We start from the raw sequence: 21548 nt of genomic DNA on the forward strand, positions 1-21548 counted from the left end.
AATGGCCCAGGACATTCAGCAACAACCAACGACCTCACAGCAGGGGCCAGGTTGTTGCTGGATGTCACACACAGCAACATCGCTAGCAACGTCACAAAAGTTGTTCGTTAGCAGCGATGTTGCTAGCGATGTTGCTTAGTGTGACGGGGCCTTTAAAGGGGATTCCTAGCCAAACAAAAAACTTTAAACAGCTCTATAAAACTTACCAATTTCGTTCAATTAGACCAGGTGCCTCCATCATCTGGTAGTCACTCACTCCAGGAACCAGTCATAACTGAGCCCTACACACATTTCTGAGGTCATCTAATGATTATTATTATTTATTATTATAGCGCCATTTATTCCATGGCGCTTTACAAGTGAATGAGGGTATACGAACAACTTTTGTGACGTTGCTAGCGATGTTGCTGTGTGTGACATCCAGCAACAACCTGGCCCCTGCTGTGAGGTCGTTGGTTGTTGCTGAATGTCCTGGGCCATTTTTTAGTTGTTGCTGTCTCGCTGTCACACACAGCGATCTGTGCTTCACAGCGGGACAGCAACAACTAAATGTGCAGGCAGCAGGAGCCGGCTTCTGCGGAGGCTGGTAACCAATGTAAATATCGGGTAACCAAGAAGCCCTGTCCTTGGTTACCCGATATTTACCTTTGTTACCAGCCTCCGCCGCTCTCACTGTCAGTGCCGGCTCCTGACCTCCCCTAACCAACCCCCCAAGTGGGCGACACTATTCCACTCAGGCCGTCCACTGGTGTGTCTGATGGGTGTGGTGCAGAGTGTACATAGGATTTTAATCAGCTGTTGTAGGCAACACCATGTAGTTGGGGACCCATAACCAGGAAGGAGATGGATATTTCACGGGAGGGCAGATTGCACAATACCCTGTGACGACCTGATAGTCCAGGGGCGTCACACATACACCTGCTTATCGGCGTGCTGCAGAAGGTTTTTTGAGCAATTTGTGATGGTCTAAGGATCCAGACCCCCACTTATCTGCAGTGCTTGTTAAGGCCCCGTTACACGCACCGATGTATCTAAAGCGGGCTTTACACGCTACAACAAATCTAACGATGTGTTGGCGGGGTCACGTCGTAAGTGACGCACATCCGGCATCGTTAGTGTTGTTGTAGCATGTGACAGCTACGTGCGATTGAATGTAAAACCGTTCATCACATACATGTCGTTCATTTCCTTAAAATTGCACGTCGGGTTGTTCAATGTTCCCGAGGTACCACACATCGCAGTGTGTGACACCCCGGGAAAGATGAACAGATCTTACCTGCGTCCCGCGGCTCCCGCCGGCAATGTGGATGGAAGGAGGTGGGCGGGATGTTTACGTCCCGCTCATCTCCGCCCCTCTGCTTCTATTGGCCGGCTGCCGCGTAACGTCGCTGTGACGCCGAACGTCCCTCCCACTCCAGGAAGTGGATGTTCGCCGCCCACATTGAGTTTGTATGGAAGGGTAAGTACGTGTGACGGGAAATAGTAGTTTGTGCGACACAGTCAACAAACTGAACGTGCCGCACATACGATAGGGGCGGGTACAATCGCATACGATATCATATGTGATATCGTAAGGTGTAAAGCAGCCTTTACGACATATCGCCAGGGTCACGGATTCCGTGATGCACATCCGGCATCGTTAGCGACTTCGTTGCGTGTGACACCAACGAGCGACTGTTAACGATGGAAAATACTCACCAAATCGTCCATCGTTGACACATCGTTCATTTTCAAAAAATCGTTGATTGTTGAGGGCGCAGGTTGTTCGTCGTTCCCGAGGCAGAACACATCGCTACGTGTGACACCTCGGGAACGACGAACTACAGCTTATCTGCGGCCGCCGGCAATGAGGAAGGAAGGAGGTGGGCGGAATGTTACGGCCGCTCATCTCCGCCCCTCCGCTTCTATTGGGCGGCCGCTTAGCGACGCCGCACAAACAGCCCCCTTAGAAAGGAGGCGGTTCGCCAGCAACAGCGACGTCGCTAGGCAGGTAAGTCCGTGTGACGGCTCCGAACGATATTGTGCGCCACGGGCAGCGTTTTGCCCGTGATGCACAAATGACGGGGGCGGGTACACTTGCTAGTAATATCGCTAGCGATATCGCTGCGTGTAATGGGGCCTTTAGGAAGAGACTGGATATTAAATACAAAATAAAATATTTATTGTATGTTAGTATCGTTATATTGTTAAGGTATTAAGAAAGAAAAAAAAGTTTAGAAATCAAACTTTATATTGACACCAGTTTTAGCAGTAGAAAAACCAGAGTGTGTGCCCTATCCACACAATGTAAAAAAATAGGTGCTAAAAACCAAAATAGCAAGCAACATTGAGAAAGCAACAAATTATATATATAATCAATGTGGCCAAAAAGCAATATTAAAAACAATTAAAAAGTGCAGAAAAGCACATAACTAAATACAAAACCCAGCAGGGCATCTTGATATGTGCCGGGATCCAAGCTCCCCCCTTCACTACAGTAAATAGAATGGCAAGGCCTCCCCCCCCGCACCGACATAAAGAAACATATAGCACATATTTCATAACATAGAAAGCGCCAAAAATAGAAAAAAATAATAAAAATAAGAGATACAAATTTATAGAGGTGAAAAATTATCGACCTACAGACTAACCAGATTCAAATTTCCCTAATATGGCCAAAATGACCACTGTACAGAATATATATTTCCAATAAGTGAGAGATATGAACGCAAAAAATGTAAATTGTAAAAGTGAATTTAAAGGAGGAAGGGTGCCGAGAGGGGTAGTGAGTATAGTGAAGTTCCATGAGTATCGTGACCAGCCTTCTCCCTCAGCAGTGCTGTTTGATTAAGTTGTGAGGTGGGGGGGGTTGTCATTCTATTTACTGTGGTAGGGGAGGGGAGTTAGACCTCAGCATATATCAGGGCGCCCTGGTGGATCCTGTATTTAGTTACGTGCTTTAATGCATTTTTTCCATAATGTTTTTAATGTCTACTCTGCCACATTTATTCTATGAATTGTTATCTAATATATAAAGCTAAGTGTATGTATGTGTGTGTGTGTGTGTGTGTGTGTGTGTGTGTGTGTGTGTGTGTGTGTCCGCTAAAGGAATCTGCACCGTCGCATTTACAATCACGAAATTTTGCACAGACGCCCCATGTGACCCAGGGAATGTCATAGACTATGTTTTGACGGGAAAATTTAACCCCACGCTTTACAGTTATTCAACAAAATCCTGCCTCCATTTCACTGAATGGAGGTGGGAGCTACGGGCTATTAATAGCAACTGTCAGTGGTTGCTATAGGAACAAAATAAACTGTTTGTATAATAAGCTTATGTGTGAGGTAATATGATGTCGGTGGTGAGACAGACAGAGAGAGACAGACAGCCGGGCAAAGAGAGAGACAGACAGACAGACAGACAGACAGACAGACAGACAGACAGACAGACAGACAGACAGACAGACAGACACAGACACAGAGATAGAGAGAGACAGACAGACACAGAGGTGGAGACAGATAGACTGATACAAATACAGACAGATTTAGAAACAGACAGACAAAGAAAAACACAGAGAGAGACAGACAGTGACACACAGACAGAGACTGGGAGAGAGACAGAGAGACAGTTACTATCTCGGGCAACGCCCGGGTACTACAGCTAGTATCTACTAAAAAGGCAATATTAATCAATACTTAGTGCGCACAATCCTTTCTATAGAGCTATGTTTTGTCAGGGTTCTTCACAGCACAGTATATATAATCTGGCCGCATGGTTTATATTCCTGTAAAAGTTTATATTACTGTTAAGGTAAATTTTGCACAAAAAAATATTTTTGGTTGTTAATCAATTTACACCTACTTTGCCTTCCATGGGTCTGTAATAGGCAATTAATGTAAATATGATCATGGCAATGAGGTAGGAGACAACACTGATGTAGAATGAGACTGCTCCAAATTTTCTCCATTTGTCTCTCAACAGTTCATTGATAGGTTCCACTGCCAACATTTCATAGCGATTCTGGAATAAGAAAAATAATCAACAAGATCATTACATTTAGAAGAAACATAAAAGTGAGACCTTAGGTATCACAGTAACAAATTCTGGACAAAAATGGAAGCAGAATTAAATAAAATAAGTATATATTAGCTGAACATTCAATTACAGTGATTACTGGAAATATGGGAATATTAGTGAAGATATTACGAAAATAGAAATTAGTTCTTTGCCACGTCAATAGGTTCATGCTATTAGGCAAGGCACCACGTGGCTCCCAAAACTCTGCACTTGTAATGGTAACCCAGCAGTCCATGGCTGCTATTGCCCAGTATCTCATCTCAACATCCATAACAGCACACTTATGAGGACAAATCAGACAGCTCTCCACAAGTGATGAGCAAGCACTACCAAGGTGCTCGGTACTCAAAACGAGCAGTCAGAAACTTGGACGGGCTCGGCGTAAGTGCAGAGTATAACGTGAGTCAATGGGAAACTCCGAAAACAAAAGCAAAAATAGAAAAGATCACCATGACACAGGTATGCCTGAATAAATCCTTGTAATGTCCTCCACCAGGTCCAAGCAGGATATAGGATAGCTAGCCGCACAATATAATGATCCACATGAAGAGAAAAATCTGCCGGGAATCCATGGTGGCAATAAAATTTAACTTTTAATAATTACTTTAATAGTTCATCACACCGGCATTGTCAATATCAACTTCATAGATGTTTCCAGTGAAAACAACGCGTTTCGGCAGCGATGCCTTCTTTTCTGGTCAGAGAAGGTATCACTGCCGAAACGCATTGTTTTCACATGTAACCATCTATGAAGTTGATATTGACAATGCCGGTGTGATGAACTATTTTTAAAAGTAATTATTAAAAAGTTAAATTTTATTGCCACCACAGATACCCAGTGGATTTTTCTCTTCATGTGGATCATTAGAATGGAAAACTCAAGCATTTTTCCAGAATATCTTCTGGAAAAATGTTCTAGTTTCCCATTGACTTTCATTATACTTAATACTAGAGTCAAGCCCATCTGTGCGTACGACCCGCTTGTTTCGAGTACCAAGCACCTGAGCATGGTAGTGCTCGTTCATCAATATTTGACACTATAGTTGGTGTAAAGGCTGCAGATTACCCTATTACATCATTTCAAGTGAGAGCCATCACAATGCAGAAACCAGCTCGAATGTACATACACAGTGTAGTATTTCTATATAGTGTTTTGAGTTATTACTTTTCAGAATACAAAGATAAACAGTCAGTCATATTTCAGTTCTGCTCTCACCTCGACCTTACTATTATACACCAGAATTTCAAGTACAGAGACCTCTTCACCACACGTATCTAATGATGATAAGTCATACAGGGAGGAGTAAACAGGTCCATACGCCCAGTCCCGGAATTTCCGAGACAAGTGTCTGGCTTCTTCATCTTTTATCTCTAGCCGGATAATATGCTGAAATATCTATAAAAAAAAAAAAAAGTAACAATTTTAGCCATTTGTAGTACTAAAATAACAGGATTTTTCTAGCAATCATTTTTTGAAAGCAGATGTTTGTGACCTATTTCCCGAAAGAGGACAAAGACTAACCAGACAAAAGTCACTTTAAATGCTGATCACATATAAAGATTTAAAAACAAATATTGTAAACCTTAGACTTTTAGCTCAAGTAATATAAAAATTATATCCATTCACCGTGAAATACTTCTAGAGTGAAGCATAATACCCATTAGCAACACAAGGGGGCAGTATAATACCAAAGTAGAGGCAAAGTGTATTGTTCATTATATCACATGGGTAACACTACGGTATCAAGCTAATGTATTGCTAGAACGATCTTTAACAAAATAAATAACCCTTTAAATGTACCCCTCTAAATGGGGACAGTAATTGTAATTATTCCATATATGTATACCTGTAATACATGGCCATTTGCCATAGGCCACTAAACTGATGCTATAAGTTAGAAGAAAAAAGGTTTTGTTTCTCTCACGGAGAACAATCAAGCACTGATACTATAAAAATATCACAGTAACATTGCACAATGTTTAGAAACCTAAAAACAAAAAAACACGACAAATACTCACCCCTATTTTACCCAGTTTTGCTGCCATCATGAGGGGAGACATGCCATCATTGTTCATTATAGCCTCCAGGCTACAGTCAGGATAAAGTTTGGCACACTTTATGACCAGAAGATCATACATTTTTGTAACAAATTTGGTATTCTCTCTTGTATTGTCTGCAATGGCAACCAAAGCATGTAAGACGGTATTCCCTCTTGAGTCTTGACGGCGCATATCTGCTTTCTTGTGAGCGTTCTCTGTCAGGTAGTGCACAATGTCAGGCTGATTGGTGCAAGCAGCGAGAGATAATGGGAGCTCACCTAGGATAGTAAGAAGACAGTGTCATTTCTGTACAGGGACCCAAAATACACATTTTTATTACTATACCTTCACAGAGGATTAGTTTTTACTGATATCCTAGGGTTCATAAGAAAATCAGATTAGTAGAAACTTAAAAAGGCATACAGGCATTTTGCTTTATCAATGAGAGGACCCCACTTCACACTACCCTCTACCAGGAAAGATAACATTTTCACCAATCTAAACCACCAAAGTTATCCCCTTAAACAACCACAGTTATTGGCATTAGCACCTTTGCAATCCAGGATGTTTTAAGCACCACTCCAGAGTTTTTTTGTTTTTTTTTATTGCACTGCTGGAGTGGTGCTTTACATCTAAAATCACCTGACCCCTGCATAATACTTACCCACCACCGTATTCAACTGGTATCACAGGAGCTCCTGCTGGGCTCCGGCAATTTGTAAGCAGCCGGCAGCTCCGGTGTTTCATGGAGCGCACTGGAGGTCACAACTCAATACAACATAAATCTAACCTTGCATTATACTCACTAGCGCTTTGGTCCCAGCTCTATGAGAGTGAGAACAAAGCTCTCATAGAGCTGAGACCAGAGTGGCACCGAAAAAGCATGAAAGCACTAGCTAGCAAGTCTAATACCAGGGGCAGGGGGGTTAGATTTAAAGAGCCACTCCGGGACTGAAAAAAACATGCTGAAATGGTGCTTTAAATTAATCCTTTCCTCCACTTACAAACATAAGTATAGCCCGCTGGGGCCTGCACCGAGCTCCTCTCATGCTTTTCACCATGCACCTGTAATTTAATAAAGAAGATCATTTGGCATACTTTGGAGAGTGCGGTCTCGTCCCTTCTATGGACTGCATCTGGAGAAAAAAGTAGTCTAGCTCCACCAAGATGGTACAATCATACATGCTGTCTCAAGACGGTTTTCTATATCTCCCAACAGATTCTCAAGAAGATTGAGCAAATACAAAAGATATGGGCCATTTCACAACGAGAGGCGAACAGGATCATGGAAGCGCATCAACTCGGCAACAGGATCGGTATCTGCTCCTTTGTGCAAGAAGGACCAGGAGGAGCACTGTCCAGATCCTTACAAATTACCAACAGGCTAATTGCACATTTCTGACCAAACTGTTAGACAGAGACTACATGGCGATTACATGAGGGTACTATACCCAGCGCTTGCACCCCAACTTTGGTGTTTTCTAGCAAATACCAACTGAGCTCCAGAATTGCAGGTCCACCATTGGTGCCTATTCTTTTCACAGTTGAGATCAAGTTGATACTGGCAGAAAGGGTAGAGTCTGGAGACTGTGGTGAATGTTATTGTAGCGCCCCTGAGGCTCTGGTCGCTACAGAGTACTGCAACTGAGTTAAGGAGCAGTATCTATCAGGGGGTAAGTGACCGGTGGTTTGCCGTGCTCACACCAAACACATTACACATACAGTTAGGTACCTTCCCGACAGGAGGGAGTGGACTGGGGTGGACAGGGAGTTAGCCATCCAGTAGTATGGGACGTCCCGGTCACCAGAACAACCACTAGTGTTGGGTGCCACATGGAGTATAAGAGGAAGTAGCCATGACACAGAGAGCTTTGCTGAATGGGAGTCCCCTGAGACTGGGTGTAGGAAAGCACCAGTGCTGGTGGGACAAGACACAGCTCATCTTTCTGCTGCGGAGCCTGGGGCTTGTGAGCAGGAGCTCAGCCCAGGTTCCTTCTGCTGATCACTGGACAGCAAAGACAAACAGGACATTTACACTGACACCGGTAACTGCCTGGAACTTGCAGCGGATAACCAGAGACTTACCAGCAGTGAACAAGGACACTCTCAGGCAATCTCCTAACCAGTGAGTAAAAACACCTGAAACGGAGCTCTTGCCTAGTTTCCATTGTTTACCGGCACCCACGGCCCACTACCAGTCAGCCGGCCATACCCCCTGTGGCCCCGTCCCTACTTGCGGAGGACCCAACATCCAGGCTGCTGTCAACATCAGCCCCAGCAGAGAGACTGGGCAGCGGCGGTTCCATCACCATAACCGCAACCCGCAAGTGGTGTCACGACAAACTTTATTAAAACATTCCCCTGTATATAAACCCCTTTTAAAGCGATTCCCATGGTCATGGAACCAGGCCACCCAGTGACACATCCCAGTAGTACATCCCAGTAGTACACTGCCTAGGACCGAGTACCCAATAGCCCCGGGCGGCACATTATGTTAACTGCATCATAATTCAGTATTTAGCAATGGTTGGTGTCAAGAAGAATATTTTTGAAGGGTCGCATAAACTTCCTTTGTCAGGAATGCATTCCCAGACTGCAATCAATTTGAGAACTACTGGACATTTTGTATCAGTGCAACCAATTGCACCAAAAAGCGCCCCAGACAACATACAGAAAACGAGAGAACAAGGGTGCAGAACCGTAAGTGTCATCGAGAAATGAAATAAGTAATTTACGGTGACCCAGATAAATGTAACATCATGCTCATATGAGCTTCTAAAGTCAGATGTATGTAATGCTATATTCTGACTGCTCAGGTGTCACCTCCCTGCTGCTGTGGTAACGCGGCAAAAATCCTCACGACCCCGCCCCCCCCTGCCCTGGGGACAGCACTCAGGTGCCTGAAATGACAGATCAGTTTCAAGTCTGTGTCATTAGGACGGGTTGTTTGCATAATATTTTCACAATGTAAGGGCAGATGTGTATTCTGCTGCAGGACAATTACCAGAGTACGCACTTTACGTTATGATTCAAAAACACTTTCACGTTATAGGTAAAAAACTAGGGCTATAGAATATTAGAAATACAATAGAACATTATGCTCTGTATTTCTTACTTCTAGAACATGAATAAAGGGCCATTTACACGCTGCACAATTGCTAACGATATATCGTCGGGGTCACGGTGTTTGTGACGCACATCCGGCGTCGTTAGCGACATCACAGCATGTAACACCTATGAGTGACTTTAAACTATCGCAAAAGAGGTAAAAATCGGTCTGTGAGAGGTCGTTCATTTACCAAAAAATCGTTGTTTGGTCAGTAGCGAGGTTGTTCGTCGTTCCCGAGGCAGCACACATCGCTATGTGTGACACCGCAGGAACGAGCAACATAACCGTACCTGCGGCCGTCGGCAATGAGGAAGGAAGGAGGTGGACAGGATGTTCGTCCCGCTCATCTCCGCCCCTCCACTTCTATTGGGAGGCCGGTTAGTGACGCCGTTGTGATACCGAATGAACCACCCCCTTAGAAAGGAGGCGGTTCACCGGTCACAGTGATGTCGCTAGGCAGGTAAATATGTGTTACTGTTCCTAGCGATGTTGTGCGCCACGGGCAGCGATGTGCCCGTGACGCACAACCGACAGGGGCGGGTATGCTCGCTAGCGAGATCGCAGCGTGTAAAGTACGCTTTAGGCTTATGTTGTATAGATTGGGGCGCACATATCAGTGCAACCTGTGCAGTCGAAAAGGAGCCCAAATAGGTAAAGGGGCCACTTCTACCGCCAATGCTGGTATATTGAGCACTATGAAGTTATTGGACTGAAAAGGGCTCATATACTGTTCTTACAAAGTCTGTGAATACCACTGGTTCTAGATCATTTAATAAAAGAAACAATAAAAATAAATAATAGCATCAGATGAAAGCAGAGGTAACCTGAAGTTTCTTGTTTAATAAATAGTTTAAATAAAGAAATCATAGTATTAGTACAACATATATGTATTTCTATTAAGAAACACCAGACCCAAATCAGCACACAGTTAGCAAAATATATAGGTACCACTAGAGTTTCAATAGCATGACAGTAAAAAGAGAAAAAGCTTTGTACAGTGTTGAAAAAAGACTGATTGCTCTCAGGGGGAGAAACAAAAGAACCTTGTAGTTATAATACCTTTTAATGGCTAACAAGCATAAGAAAAATGGAGTTAGAAAGCAAGCATTAAAGAAACTTGGGTATCCTCATCAGGCGCAGTATAACAAAGCATGTGAAGAAATAGAAATATACACACAAAAAGATCAGAGGCGGTGTAATAAATAGTCATTTAAATAAACAAACAAACTGAGCTTAAAGAGTGAATCTTTAGTTAGCTTAGATAAGTGGTTTTATAGCCCCAATATCCAAGTAAGATCAAAAGACCTGGTGGTGCCCTCACTGTCTCTGGAGCAGATTCCTCAGATCTTGTAGCAAGTCATAAATCCTCCTGAAAGATTTGTTTGGTCACAGGTAAAATTATTTTTTTTTGTTTTGTTTTGTTTTATCTGTAACAAGCTGTACTACCCGACATTTCCCAGGATAGTGATTCTCCCTCAGCAACCAATCAGAGCTCCTATTATTGACCTGTAGCAAAATAGAAGCACAGTTGTGATTGGTTGATAGGCCACCTGATTAATATCTAGGCTGTCAAAACAGCCAATATATTACCTCACATAACCAAACAGTAAGTGTAGCACCCCTGAGGTATCAGGTGCCACAAAATGTAACCTGTGGAAACCCAAACCCCGGAATATCCATGCCAGTCAACACACCAGCACCCTCAGGCCACATACATAACCCCAATTCCAGACTGGGAGACTGCCTAGCAACAGGTAAAAGGGATGGGCACTTATTGGTTAATTGTCACCCAATCTGTAGGGAGAGACACAGCAGATTGCTGTTTTCCAGTACACTATATGGTAAAAATGTATGGTGTCATTTCAAAGTACAACTCGTCCCGCAAAAAACAAGCCCTCATGTGGCAAGATTGATGGAAAAATAAAAAAGTTACGACTGTCGGAAGAAGGGAGCAAAAAAAAAAAAAAAAAGAAAAACGGAAAGAGCCCGGGGGCTGAAGGGGTTAGAGAACTTGACATTGCAACACCTTGATTTTTTCCCTCTTGAACCAGGCCTTGGTTTTCTTGGCTGTGTGCTTTGGGTCGTTGTCTTGTTGGAAGATGAAATGACGACCCATCTTAAGATCCTTGATGGAGGAGCGGAGGTTCTTGGCCAAAATCTCCAGGTAGGCCGTGCTATCCATCTTCCCATGGATGCGGACCAGATGGCCAGGTTCCTTGGCTGAGAAACAGCCCCACAGCATGATGCTGCCACCACCATGCTTGACTGTAGGGATGGTATTCTTGGGGTCGTATGCAGTGCCATCCAGTCTCCAAACGTCACGTGTGTGGTTGGCACCAAAGATCTCGATCTTGGTCTCATCAGACCAGAGAACCTTGAACCAGTCTGTCTCAGAGTCCTCCAAGTGATCATGAGCAAACTGTAGACGAGCCTTGACATGACGCTTTGAAAGTAAAGGTTCCTTACGGGCTCGTCTGGAACGGAGACCATTGTGGTGGAGTACGTTACTTATGGTATTGACTGAAACCAATGTCCCCACTGCCATGAGATCTTCCCGGAGCTCCTTCCTTGTTGTCCTTGGGTTAGCCTTGACTCTTCGGACAAGCATGGCCTCGGCACTGGTGGAAACTTTCAAAGGCTGTCCAGGCCGTGGAAGGCTAACAGTAGTTCCATAAGCCTTCCACTTCCGGATGATGCACCCAACAGTGGAGACAGGTAGGCCCAACTCCTTGGAAAGGGTTTTGTACCCCTTGCCAGCCTTGTGACCCTCCACGATCTTGTCTCTGATGGCCTTGGAATGCTCCTTTGTCTTTCCCATGTTGACTAAGTATGAGTGCTGTTCACAAGTTTGGGGAGGGTCTTAATTAGTCAGAAAAGGCTGGAAAAAGAGATAATTAATCCAAACATGTGAAGCTCATTGTTCTTTGTGCCTGAAATACTTCTTAATACTTTAGGGGAACCAAACAGAATTCTGGTGGTTTGAGGGGTTGAATAATAAACGACCCTCTGAATAAACTTTTCACAATTTAAAAAAAAAAATAAAAAAAGAAATAACAATCTTTTTGGCTGCAGTGCATTTCACACTTCCAGGCGGATCTACAGTCCAAATGTCACAATGCCAAGTTAATTCCGAATGTGTAAACCTGCTAAATCTGCAGAGGGTTGAATACTACTTGTAGGCACTTTATAGACACCTAATTGTCTTGCCTATGTAAAACCTGCCACAAGGGCAGAGGATCACATAGACAGTGAATTTAGTCTTGCATGAAATAAACTGGTGGACAGAGTGCAAATGCGAACCAACCTGTAGGGACTGGTCAGTAAGATGCAAGTTACAAAACCACTTCTCCAGCAGTCATGTGAGTTAAAGGAAAGGTTACAACAAAGGGGGTACCGGAATAAATTGATCAATTCTGCTTATGAGAGGGTTAGATCTGGTGCCCCTCGACCTGACCAAGAAAGCCGCTCTAGGAAGAGGGACGGTGATTTGAACAGATTTGTCTTTAGTTTCAGATTTGGGCCTTTGGAACATGTCATACGGAGAACTTTATGTAGGAATTGGCATATCCTGGAAAGAGATCCTGTTTTGGCTGAAATGACCAAGGCCAATCCTTTGGTCACATTCAGACGATGCAGCAACCTGCGGGATAAGCTAGTAAGAAATAGACTCACCAGCCCTTCGGTGTGGCTGGATAGATGCTGCCCACCGGGTAATTACCGGTGTGGCAAATGCAGGTTTTGTAACTTGCATCTTACTGGCCAGTCCCTACAAGTTGGTTCGCATTTGCACTCTGTCCACCAGTTTATTTCATGTAAGACTAAATTCACTGTCTATGTGATCCTCTGCCCTTGTGGCAGGTTTTACATAGGCAAGACAATTAGGTGTCTATATATTCGGTTCAGAGAGCATTACAATTCTATAACGTCAGGCAAAGGTTCCCCCAGACTGATTACCCATATCTGCGAACATCATAATGGCAACCCTGATGTTTTGCGTTATGCTGGCCTAAAGAGGGTTATCCTCCCATATAAGAGGGGCAATCTGCAGCAACTTTTGCTACAAGCGGAGGCCAAGCTGATTATTAATTATGGAGTACAAGGTGCATTAGGGTTAAATGAGTGCGTGGATCTTTCAGTTTTTCTGTAAGTTCTCCCTGTACTTATGCCTCTGTGTGTTTGTGTTTTTTTTCTTATCTTGACACAAATTGTTTGTAATCATGGCTTTTATTATGTATTATTGCATGGCGCATTCCATGTATTGTATGTATATTACATTCTCCTTGTATGTTTTTATGTGGCTTGCGACGCACCTGTGAGCACTCCTTTATAAGGGGTGGTGTTACAGCTCCACATATGGACCCGTGGAAGCCTAATTAATTAGGCGAAACGGCCGTCGTCCTTTGCTTGGGAGCCAGCTCACAGTGCGTCTCCAGCCTTTTACCCTGCACCATTGAATAAACAGAATTCCTGCACAGCGGCCGGAGTGCGGTCCTTCATTCTTCTTATTTCATCTATACATGGACTTTACTATTGGACGAGCACCCCCGCTTGGGATACGGTAATTTTACAGCCCTCCGTGAGCACACGTGCGTTACCGCAAGTGACATGCAGTGGTGCAGGACCACCTCCATATTTTTTTGCTGTTACTTCTTAAGCGGGCTTTATACTCTACAATATATCATACAATATGTTGTCGGGGTCACGTCGTAAGTGACGCACATCCGGCGCCGTTTGACATATCGTAGCGTGACAGCTACGAGCGTCTGTTAACGAGCAAAAATACTCACCTTATCATTGCTCGTTGACACGTTGCTCATTTTCTAAATATCGCACGTCCTTCTCTGAGCCGGTTGTTCATTGTTCCCGAGACAGCACACATCGCTCCATGTGACACCCCGGGAACGATGAACACAGCTTACCTGCGTCCCGATGGCAATGCGTAAGGAAGGAGGTGGGCGGGATGTTTACGTCCCGCTCATCTCCGCCCCTCCGCTTCTATTGGCCGGCCGCTGTGTGACGTCGCGGTGACACCAAACGTCCCTCCTCCTTCAGGAAGAGTATGTTCGCGCCCACAGCGAGGTCGTTTGGAAGGTAAGTATGTGTGCCGGGGGTTTCCGACTTTGTGCAACACGGGCAACAAATTGCCCATATTGCACAAACGATGGGGGCGGGTGCGATCGCAAATGCAATCGCACGAGAAATTGAAGCATGTAAAGCAGCCTTTAGAGTCTCAAAACAGGGAACCGCTAGCATTGGATTATCTAAACCCCTTTCCTACAGTTAAGGGGTGCTTCACACACAGCGAGCTCACTGCCGAGATCGCTGCTGAGTCACGCTTTTTGTGACGCAGCAGTGACCTCATTAGCGATCTCGCTGTGTGTGACAATGAGCAGCGATCTGGCCCCTGCTGCGAGATCGCTGCTCGTTACACACAGTCCTGGTTCGTTTTCTTCAAAGACGCTCTCCCACTGTGACACACAGATCGCTGTGTGTGACAGCGAGAGAGCGACAAATGAAGCGAGCAAGGAGCAGGAGCCGGCGTCTGACAGCTGAGGTAAGCTTGTAACCAAGATAAACATCGGGTAACCAAGGTGGTTACCCGATATTTACCTTAGTTACCAGCCTCTGCAGCTCTCACGCTGCCTGTGCTGCCGACTCCGGCTCTCTGCACATGTAGCTGCTGTACACATCGGGTTAATTAACCCGATGTGTACAGCATCTAGGAGAGCAAGGAGCCAGCGCTAAGCAGTGTGCGCGGCTCCCTGCTCTCTGCACATGTAGCTGCATTACACATCGGGTTAATTAACCCGATGTGTACTGTAGCTAGGAGAGCAAGGAGCCAGCGCTCAGTGTGCACGGCTCCCTGCTCCCTGCACACACAGCTAAGCGGTGTGCGCTGGTAACTAATGTAAACATCGGGTAACCATACCCGATGTTTACCTTAGTTACCAGTCTCCGCAGCTTCCAGACGGCGGCTCCGTGCAAGCGCAGCGTCGCTTGCACGTCGCTGCTGGCTGGGGGCTGTTCACTGGTCGCTGGTGAGATCTGCCTGTTTGACAGCTCACCAGCGACCATGTAGCGATGCAGCAGCGATCCTGACCAGGTCAGATCGCTGGTCGGATCGCTGCTGCATCGCTAAGTGTGAAGGTACCCTAAGAGTGGATTGACAATGTGGGAATCCCAGTTATACTAATGCAATCAACATCTGGAAAGAGATTAGTTGATTTCACAGAAAACATGTAAATGCCCATTTACTTGGGTTCAATTAAAGTATTTGTATATTTAGTCTGCAACATAGTTAATTAGGGTTATTTACAAACAATAGGTTGACCCAAGTCAGAGAGTGTAGATGGATCTAGAGCAATTCTGATTATTCAAGGACCAAATATTACTTATTTATATAAGGGAAGATGGGAGGATCACAGATTTACACCTGGATACTATATATACCGTAGTCTAATGTATGTGGAACAGCCAGACTAATGGGCAATTACAAGTTCAGGAGTGGCTGCAGAGGATAAACATATATTGATTACTGCACAGAACAAAGCAAAAATGGAAAGTCCAGCACAGTAATGGGAAATTGTATTTAAATATTTAGAGTATTATGTCCAAAAGTGAATCAAATCCATTAAATCAATAAGTAGAAGCTGAAAGGATCAAAGCAAAGGAATAAATAATGGCCCTGAGCTATGCATAAAAGTAATATTGTAATGTGGGAGGCTACTGTAATTTAATATATGATTAAAAAAAAAAAAAAAAAGATTGCGCACAACTAAATTTACATTTTATTATATTAGATCAATTTTTTCCTGTAATCTAGCATACCTAAAGTAATTTCCCAGCCATCTGACAATTGTAGGGTAAGGCGTGATCTCTCGGGGTCAGCATTCTTCCAGGTGTATTAGGAATGTAATAAAATGCAATGCGTGTTCATATGCAGTAAATTTAGATGCAGCTTGTAAAGACTGACAATGCGAATTTGGCATTACCACGTAGGTGTAAACAGGGTCAAGGAAACTTTCAAAATTATAATCTTTCTTCCTTTTCTTCTTTCTTTAAGGATTTTCATTTCTTTAAGCAGATGTGTGACAAGGAGTAGACGGCTTTGGATTCGAACTTGCAGCACTTCATCATTTCAGGTCATAGATTGCATTTTCCAGCTTCATCATCATCCAGACTTAGGGCGAGATTAAGCCAATTAAACTGTTTTTGCCCGGTGAAGATGAATGAAAGGCTCCATTGGGGCTCTCACAACAAGCCTCTGTCCTCTGGCAATGTTGTCATCGGTGAATTTATATAGTCAGCCTGTTCAAACCGAGGGAACTCCCTTTGCTGCAGGACATGCTGGCTCGTTCTGTACTTACATTCTGTATACTCACTTCCTGACCAGTAAAAAGTATAAAAACAGTAGAGCACTGTGCAGACAGTGGAAAGGCTGACCAACGTAAACCATAGAAGAAGGCGAGTGTACTGCCAGCATAGAGCACCTCATGGAAAGAACCAGGAATAGATCATACGCTGCCATTAATTCCATACAATTAGAAGTATTTCACATATATTTTAGGAACTGGAATTCAGAAATGGATTACATAGGACAATGCATACTTGGGGTCAATATGATTGGACAAGCCTCTATGAAAGTAAGGGGGAAAGCAGCAATACGAGCAGGATCTGCATGTAGGTGCCTTTCTGGTAGGCGCAGTCCAGATTATTCACCATATAAACATGTAAGAGCAGAAAAAAAAGGACAATCTTTTACTTTATGTCATGAGACTGATGTAAATTATAGTCAAATCTGTGCATAATAGCCACAAACCACAAAGATCACAGAGTTTATCATAGTTTTGAAGCTCTGTAAGGCCCCATTCACATCTTTTTTTCCAGTAAAATACCAGGCCCCATGACAGGATCCCAACTGACCACATAATAGTTAATAGGATCAGTCAACGTGCCGAAAGTGGCCGGCAGTCAAGAGTTCCGGCACTTCTGTTAATTTAATGCTCTGCTTCGTTAACACATTAGAATAACAGAATTAAAATTGCTGATGTGAACATAGAGTTAAGGCCGCTTTACATGCTGCGCTGCCGCCCAAAAGAAGCGGAGGGGCGGAGATTAGCGGGACGAACATCCCGCCCACCTCCTTCATTCCACATTGTGGCCGGGAGGCAGGTAAGGAGAGCTTCCTTGTTCCTGCGGTATCACATGGAGCGATGTGTGCTGCCGCAGGAACGAGGAACAACTTAGTTACTGCTGCAGTAACGATATTTGAGAATAGACCCCCATGTCACCGATGAGCGATTTTGCACGTTTTTGCGACGATGCAAAATCGCTCATAGGTGTCACACGCAACGGCATCGCTAAAGCGACCGGATGTGCGTCACAAATTCCGTGACCCCAACAAGATCGCTTGAGCGATGTCGTAGCATGTAAAGCCCGCTTAAGAAATGACATGGCTTTCTCAGTGATGTTGTTACGCACAGAGTAGAAGATGTTCCTATATAACACGTGACGTACGTGATCTGACCAAACGGGTGTCTGACACACTACGAAAAAAACACCACAAAAAGGGGGAAACACCAGTGTCACGATACAATGGAGGTCCCAGTCACTAGGGAGAGGGCTGAAGGAGCACCTCCTGTACTCACTTCAAGCTGACTCCTGAGCTCCCTAGCGTCGCTATAAAGGTTCTTTCATCCTGCCATGCCAATGTATGTAAAGCACTATGGAATTAATAGCGCTATATAAATGAATAAAATTATTATTATTATTATTATTATCCTGTCAGCGAGCAGGATACCTGGATCCCTCAGCTGGCCCTAAACTCACCCTGAATAGTGAGAAGGCTGACAAGTACACTAGATTTGCCAGAAAGCTAAAACACAGAGGGAAAGGAAAGACAGACGAGGGGAATAAAGAGAAGGATACAAAAACACTAAACATCACTGTAGAAGACAGACTCTAAAAGTAGCAGGTGGATGGGCACAGGTAATACCTCAGCAGTTCCTTCCACCAGGTTGGCCAAAGTAGAAATTATTCTAACAGCAGCAAGGTCTGCTGGGAAGGCTCCAGTATTTAACCTAAATGGGCGTGGGCCCAAAGCAGCAACAGCTGTCTTGCAGTGCTCTGAGTTGCTGGAAACAAAACCTGAAATGAACTCATGAGACACCAAAGGAAAGGAAACTTCATTTAATTGAGGACTTAGGATGAAGATGGAAGGCTCCAGTCCTAAGGCTGTCACTAGTCTTAAAACAGCAGGGAGGCGACCGTAACAGATGTGGATCACATACACTACAGTTCAAAAGTTTAGGGTCACTTAGATATTTCCTTATTTTTGAAAGAAAAGCACATTTTTTTCAATGAAGCTAACATTAATCAAATATACTCTATACATTGTTAATGTGGAAATATCTATATAGGTGTATAGAGGCCCATTTCTAACAACCACCACTCCAGTGTTCAAATAGTACATTGTGTTTGCCAACTGTTAGAAGGCTAATGGATGTTTAGAAATCCCTTGAGCAAGTATGTTAGCACAGCTGAAAACAGTTTTACTGATTAGATAAGCTATACAACTGACCTTGCTTTGAGCTAGTTGAGAATCTAGAGCGGGAAGCTGGCCTTCAGGGCAGAGTGGCAAAGAAAAAGCCATATGTGCAAAAGAACACAGACATTGGACAGAGGAAGATTGGAAAAAAAGTGTTATGGACAGACAAATCGAAGTTTGAGGTGTTTGGATTATACCGAAGAACATTAGTGAGATGCAGAACAACTGATAAGATGCTGGAAGAGAGCTTGACGCCATCTGTCAAGCATGGTGGAGGTAATGTGATGGTCTATGGTTGCTTTGGTGCTAGTAAAGTGGGAGATTTGTACAAGGTAAAAGGGATTTTGAAAAAGGAAGGCTATCCCTCCATTTTGCAATGCCATGCCATACCATGTGGACAGCGCTTGATTGGAGCCAATTTCATCCTACAGCAGGACAATGACCCAAAGCACACCTCCAAATTATGCATGAACTATTTAGTGAAGATGCATGCAGCTGGTATTCTAATCTGTAATGGAGTGGCCAGCCCAGTCACCAGATCTCAACCCTATTGAGCTGTTGTGGGAGCAGCTTGACTGTATGGTACGCAAAAAGTGCCCATCAGGCCAATCCAACTTGTGGGAGGAGCGTCTGGAAGCATGGGGTGAAATCTCCAGATTACCTCATCAACTTAACAGCTAGAATGCCAAAAACGTCTGTAAAGCTGTAATTGCTGCAAAGGAGCATTCTTTGAAGAAAGTAAAGTTTGAAGGAGAAAAATGGATCAGGATGGATGGGGTTATAAAGCAGGATGGATGGGTTTTATAGCAGGATGGATGGGGTATATAGCAGAATGGGGGCATATAGTAGGATGGATGAGGGTATATAGCAGGATGGGGGTATATAGCAGGATAAGGGCATATACTAGGATGGCACTATGTAGCAGGATGGGGGCTATACCATGATGGCGGTATATAGCAGGATGGGAATATATACCATGATAGTGGTATATAGCAGGATGGGAAGATATACCAGGATGTGGTACATATATACAAGGATGGGGATCATATACAAGGCATGAGGATCATTACCAGGATGGGGTACCTTAGTAGAGAATTTGGGGACATTACCCCCAAAACAGTGTCAGCAGCAGATCCTCACCCCATAAGTGTGTCATGACCAAATTTTTTGCTTAAAATTTTATTTTCCTCCTCTAAAACCAGGGTGCGTCTTATAGTCCGAAAAATACGGTAAACACTTTTTTTCCCCTTTTCTTTATATATTTTTGCATTTTTCTATTAGGTTTTAAGACAGTTGGATTATCTAGACTTTTACCATTGAAGACCATCTAATGCTCCCGTTAATCAGCTACTTGAAAATAGGGAGATTCTTAGAGTAATTTTAGTCATACAGATTAGATTACTGTAAATCCAGAAAAAAAAAATTATAACTACTTTAGCACATGTATCTCAAGTTATGAGACCCTGTAGAAATATCCCTCAATGACCCACACTTCCTTTAAGCAAGTCAATAATGTTAAGTGGGGATCAAAATAGTACCGTAAATTGTATGTGGCGCCCCTGACCTGGTCAGGCACCACTGAGTACTGCACCCATGCTGGGGACAGTACAAAACAGGTAATCCAGAAGGCTGACCGAGGTGTGACTACACAGGCGCATAGTGATCAGGTCTCACACATTTACCCTTGAGAGGACCCCTGGGGATCCCAGGAGGGGGCGAAGCCTCCATCTCCACTCGAGGGGTGTGGTAGAGAGCCTGGTTGCTAGGTGACGTAGGCAAGAACAGGAGAGGAGGGAAGAGTGAGCCGAGGACAGTTGAGTGGTGAAGTTCAGGGAGGGCAGAAGCAGACCCTGTAGCTCTACACGATTCTGACAACGTACGCGCAGTGACTACCGACGGGGGAGAACGGTCACCTGGGAGTGCTGCCCGAAATCCACACACAGCTAGAGAGAGCAACGGAGTGGAAAGTAAGGAGACTGTCAGGGAGATACCAGGCCCAAACGGGTAACAGGTCCCGGTGCAGGGATAGATCCACCTGTCCTTTGCCAAACCTGCATGAGGGGGCACTTTACACCCCCAAGACAACACCACAGAGTCCGCAGCCACGTAGCCAAAGTGAGGGCCCATAGCTCACAGGAGGCAAGCAGCCGGAGTGACCTGGTCCAGGCTACAAGCAAACGGGCCAAAAAGAAGGGGAGAGAGGCACCAGCAACTTCCCTGGGCGACCCCAGCAGGGCTTCAAGCAGGGGTTACCCCAAAACACAACGGGCTAAGGAAGGCGAGTTGGTAGCCACCCTCATAAGTCAGCCTGAAGGACACCTGGTTCCAGCCTGGTTCATCCCAGCTACGCCCGGGTTACTCACCCTGCCACCATCAGTGAGTAAAATCCCTGAAAGACATCCTGCTTGTGCGTGTGAGTCATTCTGCGACTTGTAGTTCCACACACCTACACGGGACCCTGGGGCATGCCTCACTCTCAGGAGGCTATTACAACTGACTGCACCTACTATCAGCCCCAGGCACCCCTAACCTGCAGTGGCGGTCTCCACTGACCGCAATTCTGAGAGTGGCGTCACGACAATCAAAATAGAGGATTTCCTACCTGTGACAAGATCCAGCCGCGTGGAGTCCCTGAAGGTAATGCACCGCTGCACCGACACCGAACCTCGGGGCCCCACATGTATCCTTTCCCATAATAAGATTCCAAAGAATTTAAGTGGTTTGCTATAAGTCAAGTAGTCAATATATACACACTATGCACCGAGGAAAAACAATCACTAGTTTCTATTTTCTAG

General features: G+C 44.5%; 1 protein-coding gene across 1 annotated transcript in view; it reads right to left on the reverse strand.

Annotated features, from left to right (window-relative positions):
• The window catches only part of TRPV4 (transient receptor potential cation channel subfamily V member 4), a 174484-nt gene that overhangs the window by 26789 nt on the left and 126147 nt on the right, over nucleotides 1–21548 (reverse strand). The window contains exons 6-8 of the mRNA XM_075320041.1: nucleotides 6077–6375; nucleotides 5274–5453; nucleotides 3842–4000 (exon numbers count right to left, since the gene is read on the reverse strand). Coding sequence (XP_075176156.1) covers nucleotides 3842–4000; nucleotides 5274–5453; nucleotides 6077–6375 — 638 coding nt within the window. The remainder of the gene's footprint in view (nucleotides 1–3841; nucleotides 4001–5273; nucleotides 5454–6076; nucleotides 6376–21548) is intronic.

The sequence above is a fragment of the Anomaloglossus baeobatrachus genome, chromosome 1, assembly GCF_048569485.1.
Source record: "Anomaloglossus baeobatrachus isolate aAnoBae1 chromosome 1, aAnoBae1.hap1, whole genome shotgun sequence".
NCBI classification, from domain to species: Eukaryota; Metazoa; Chordata; class Amphibia; order Anura; family Aromobatidae; genus Anomaloglossus; species Anomaloglossus baeobatrachus.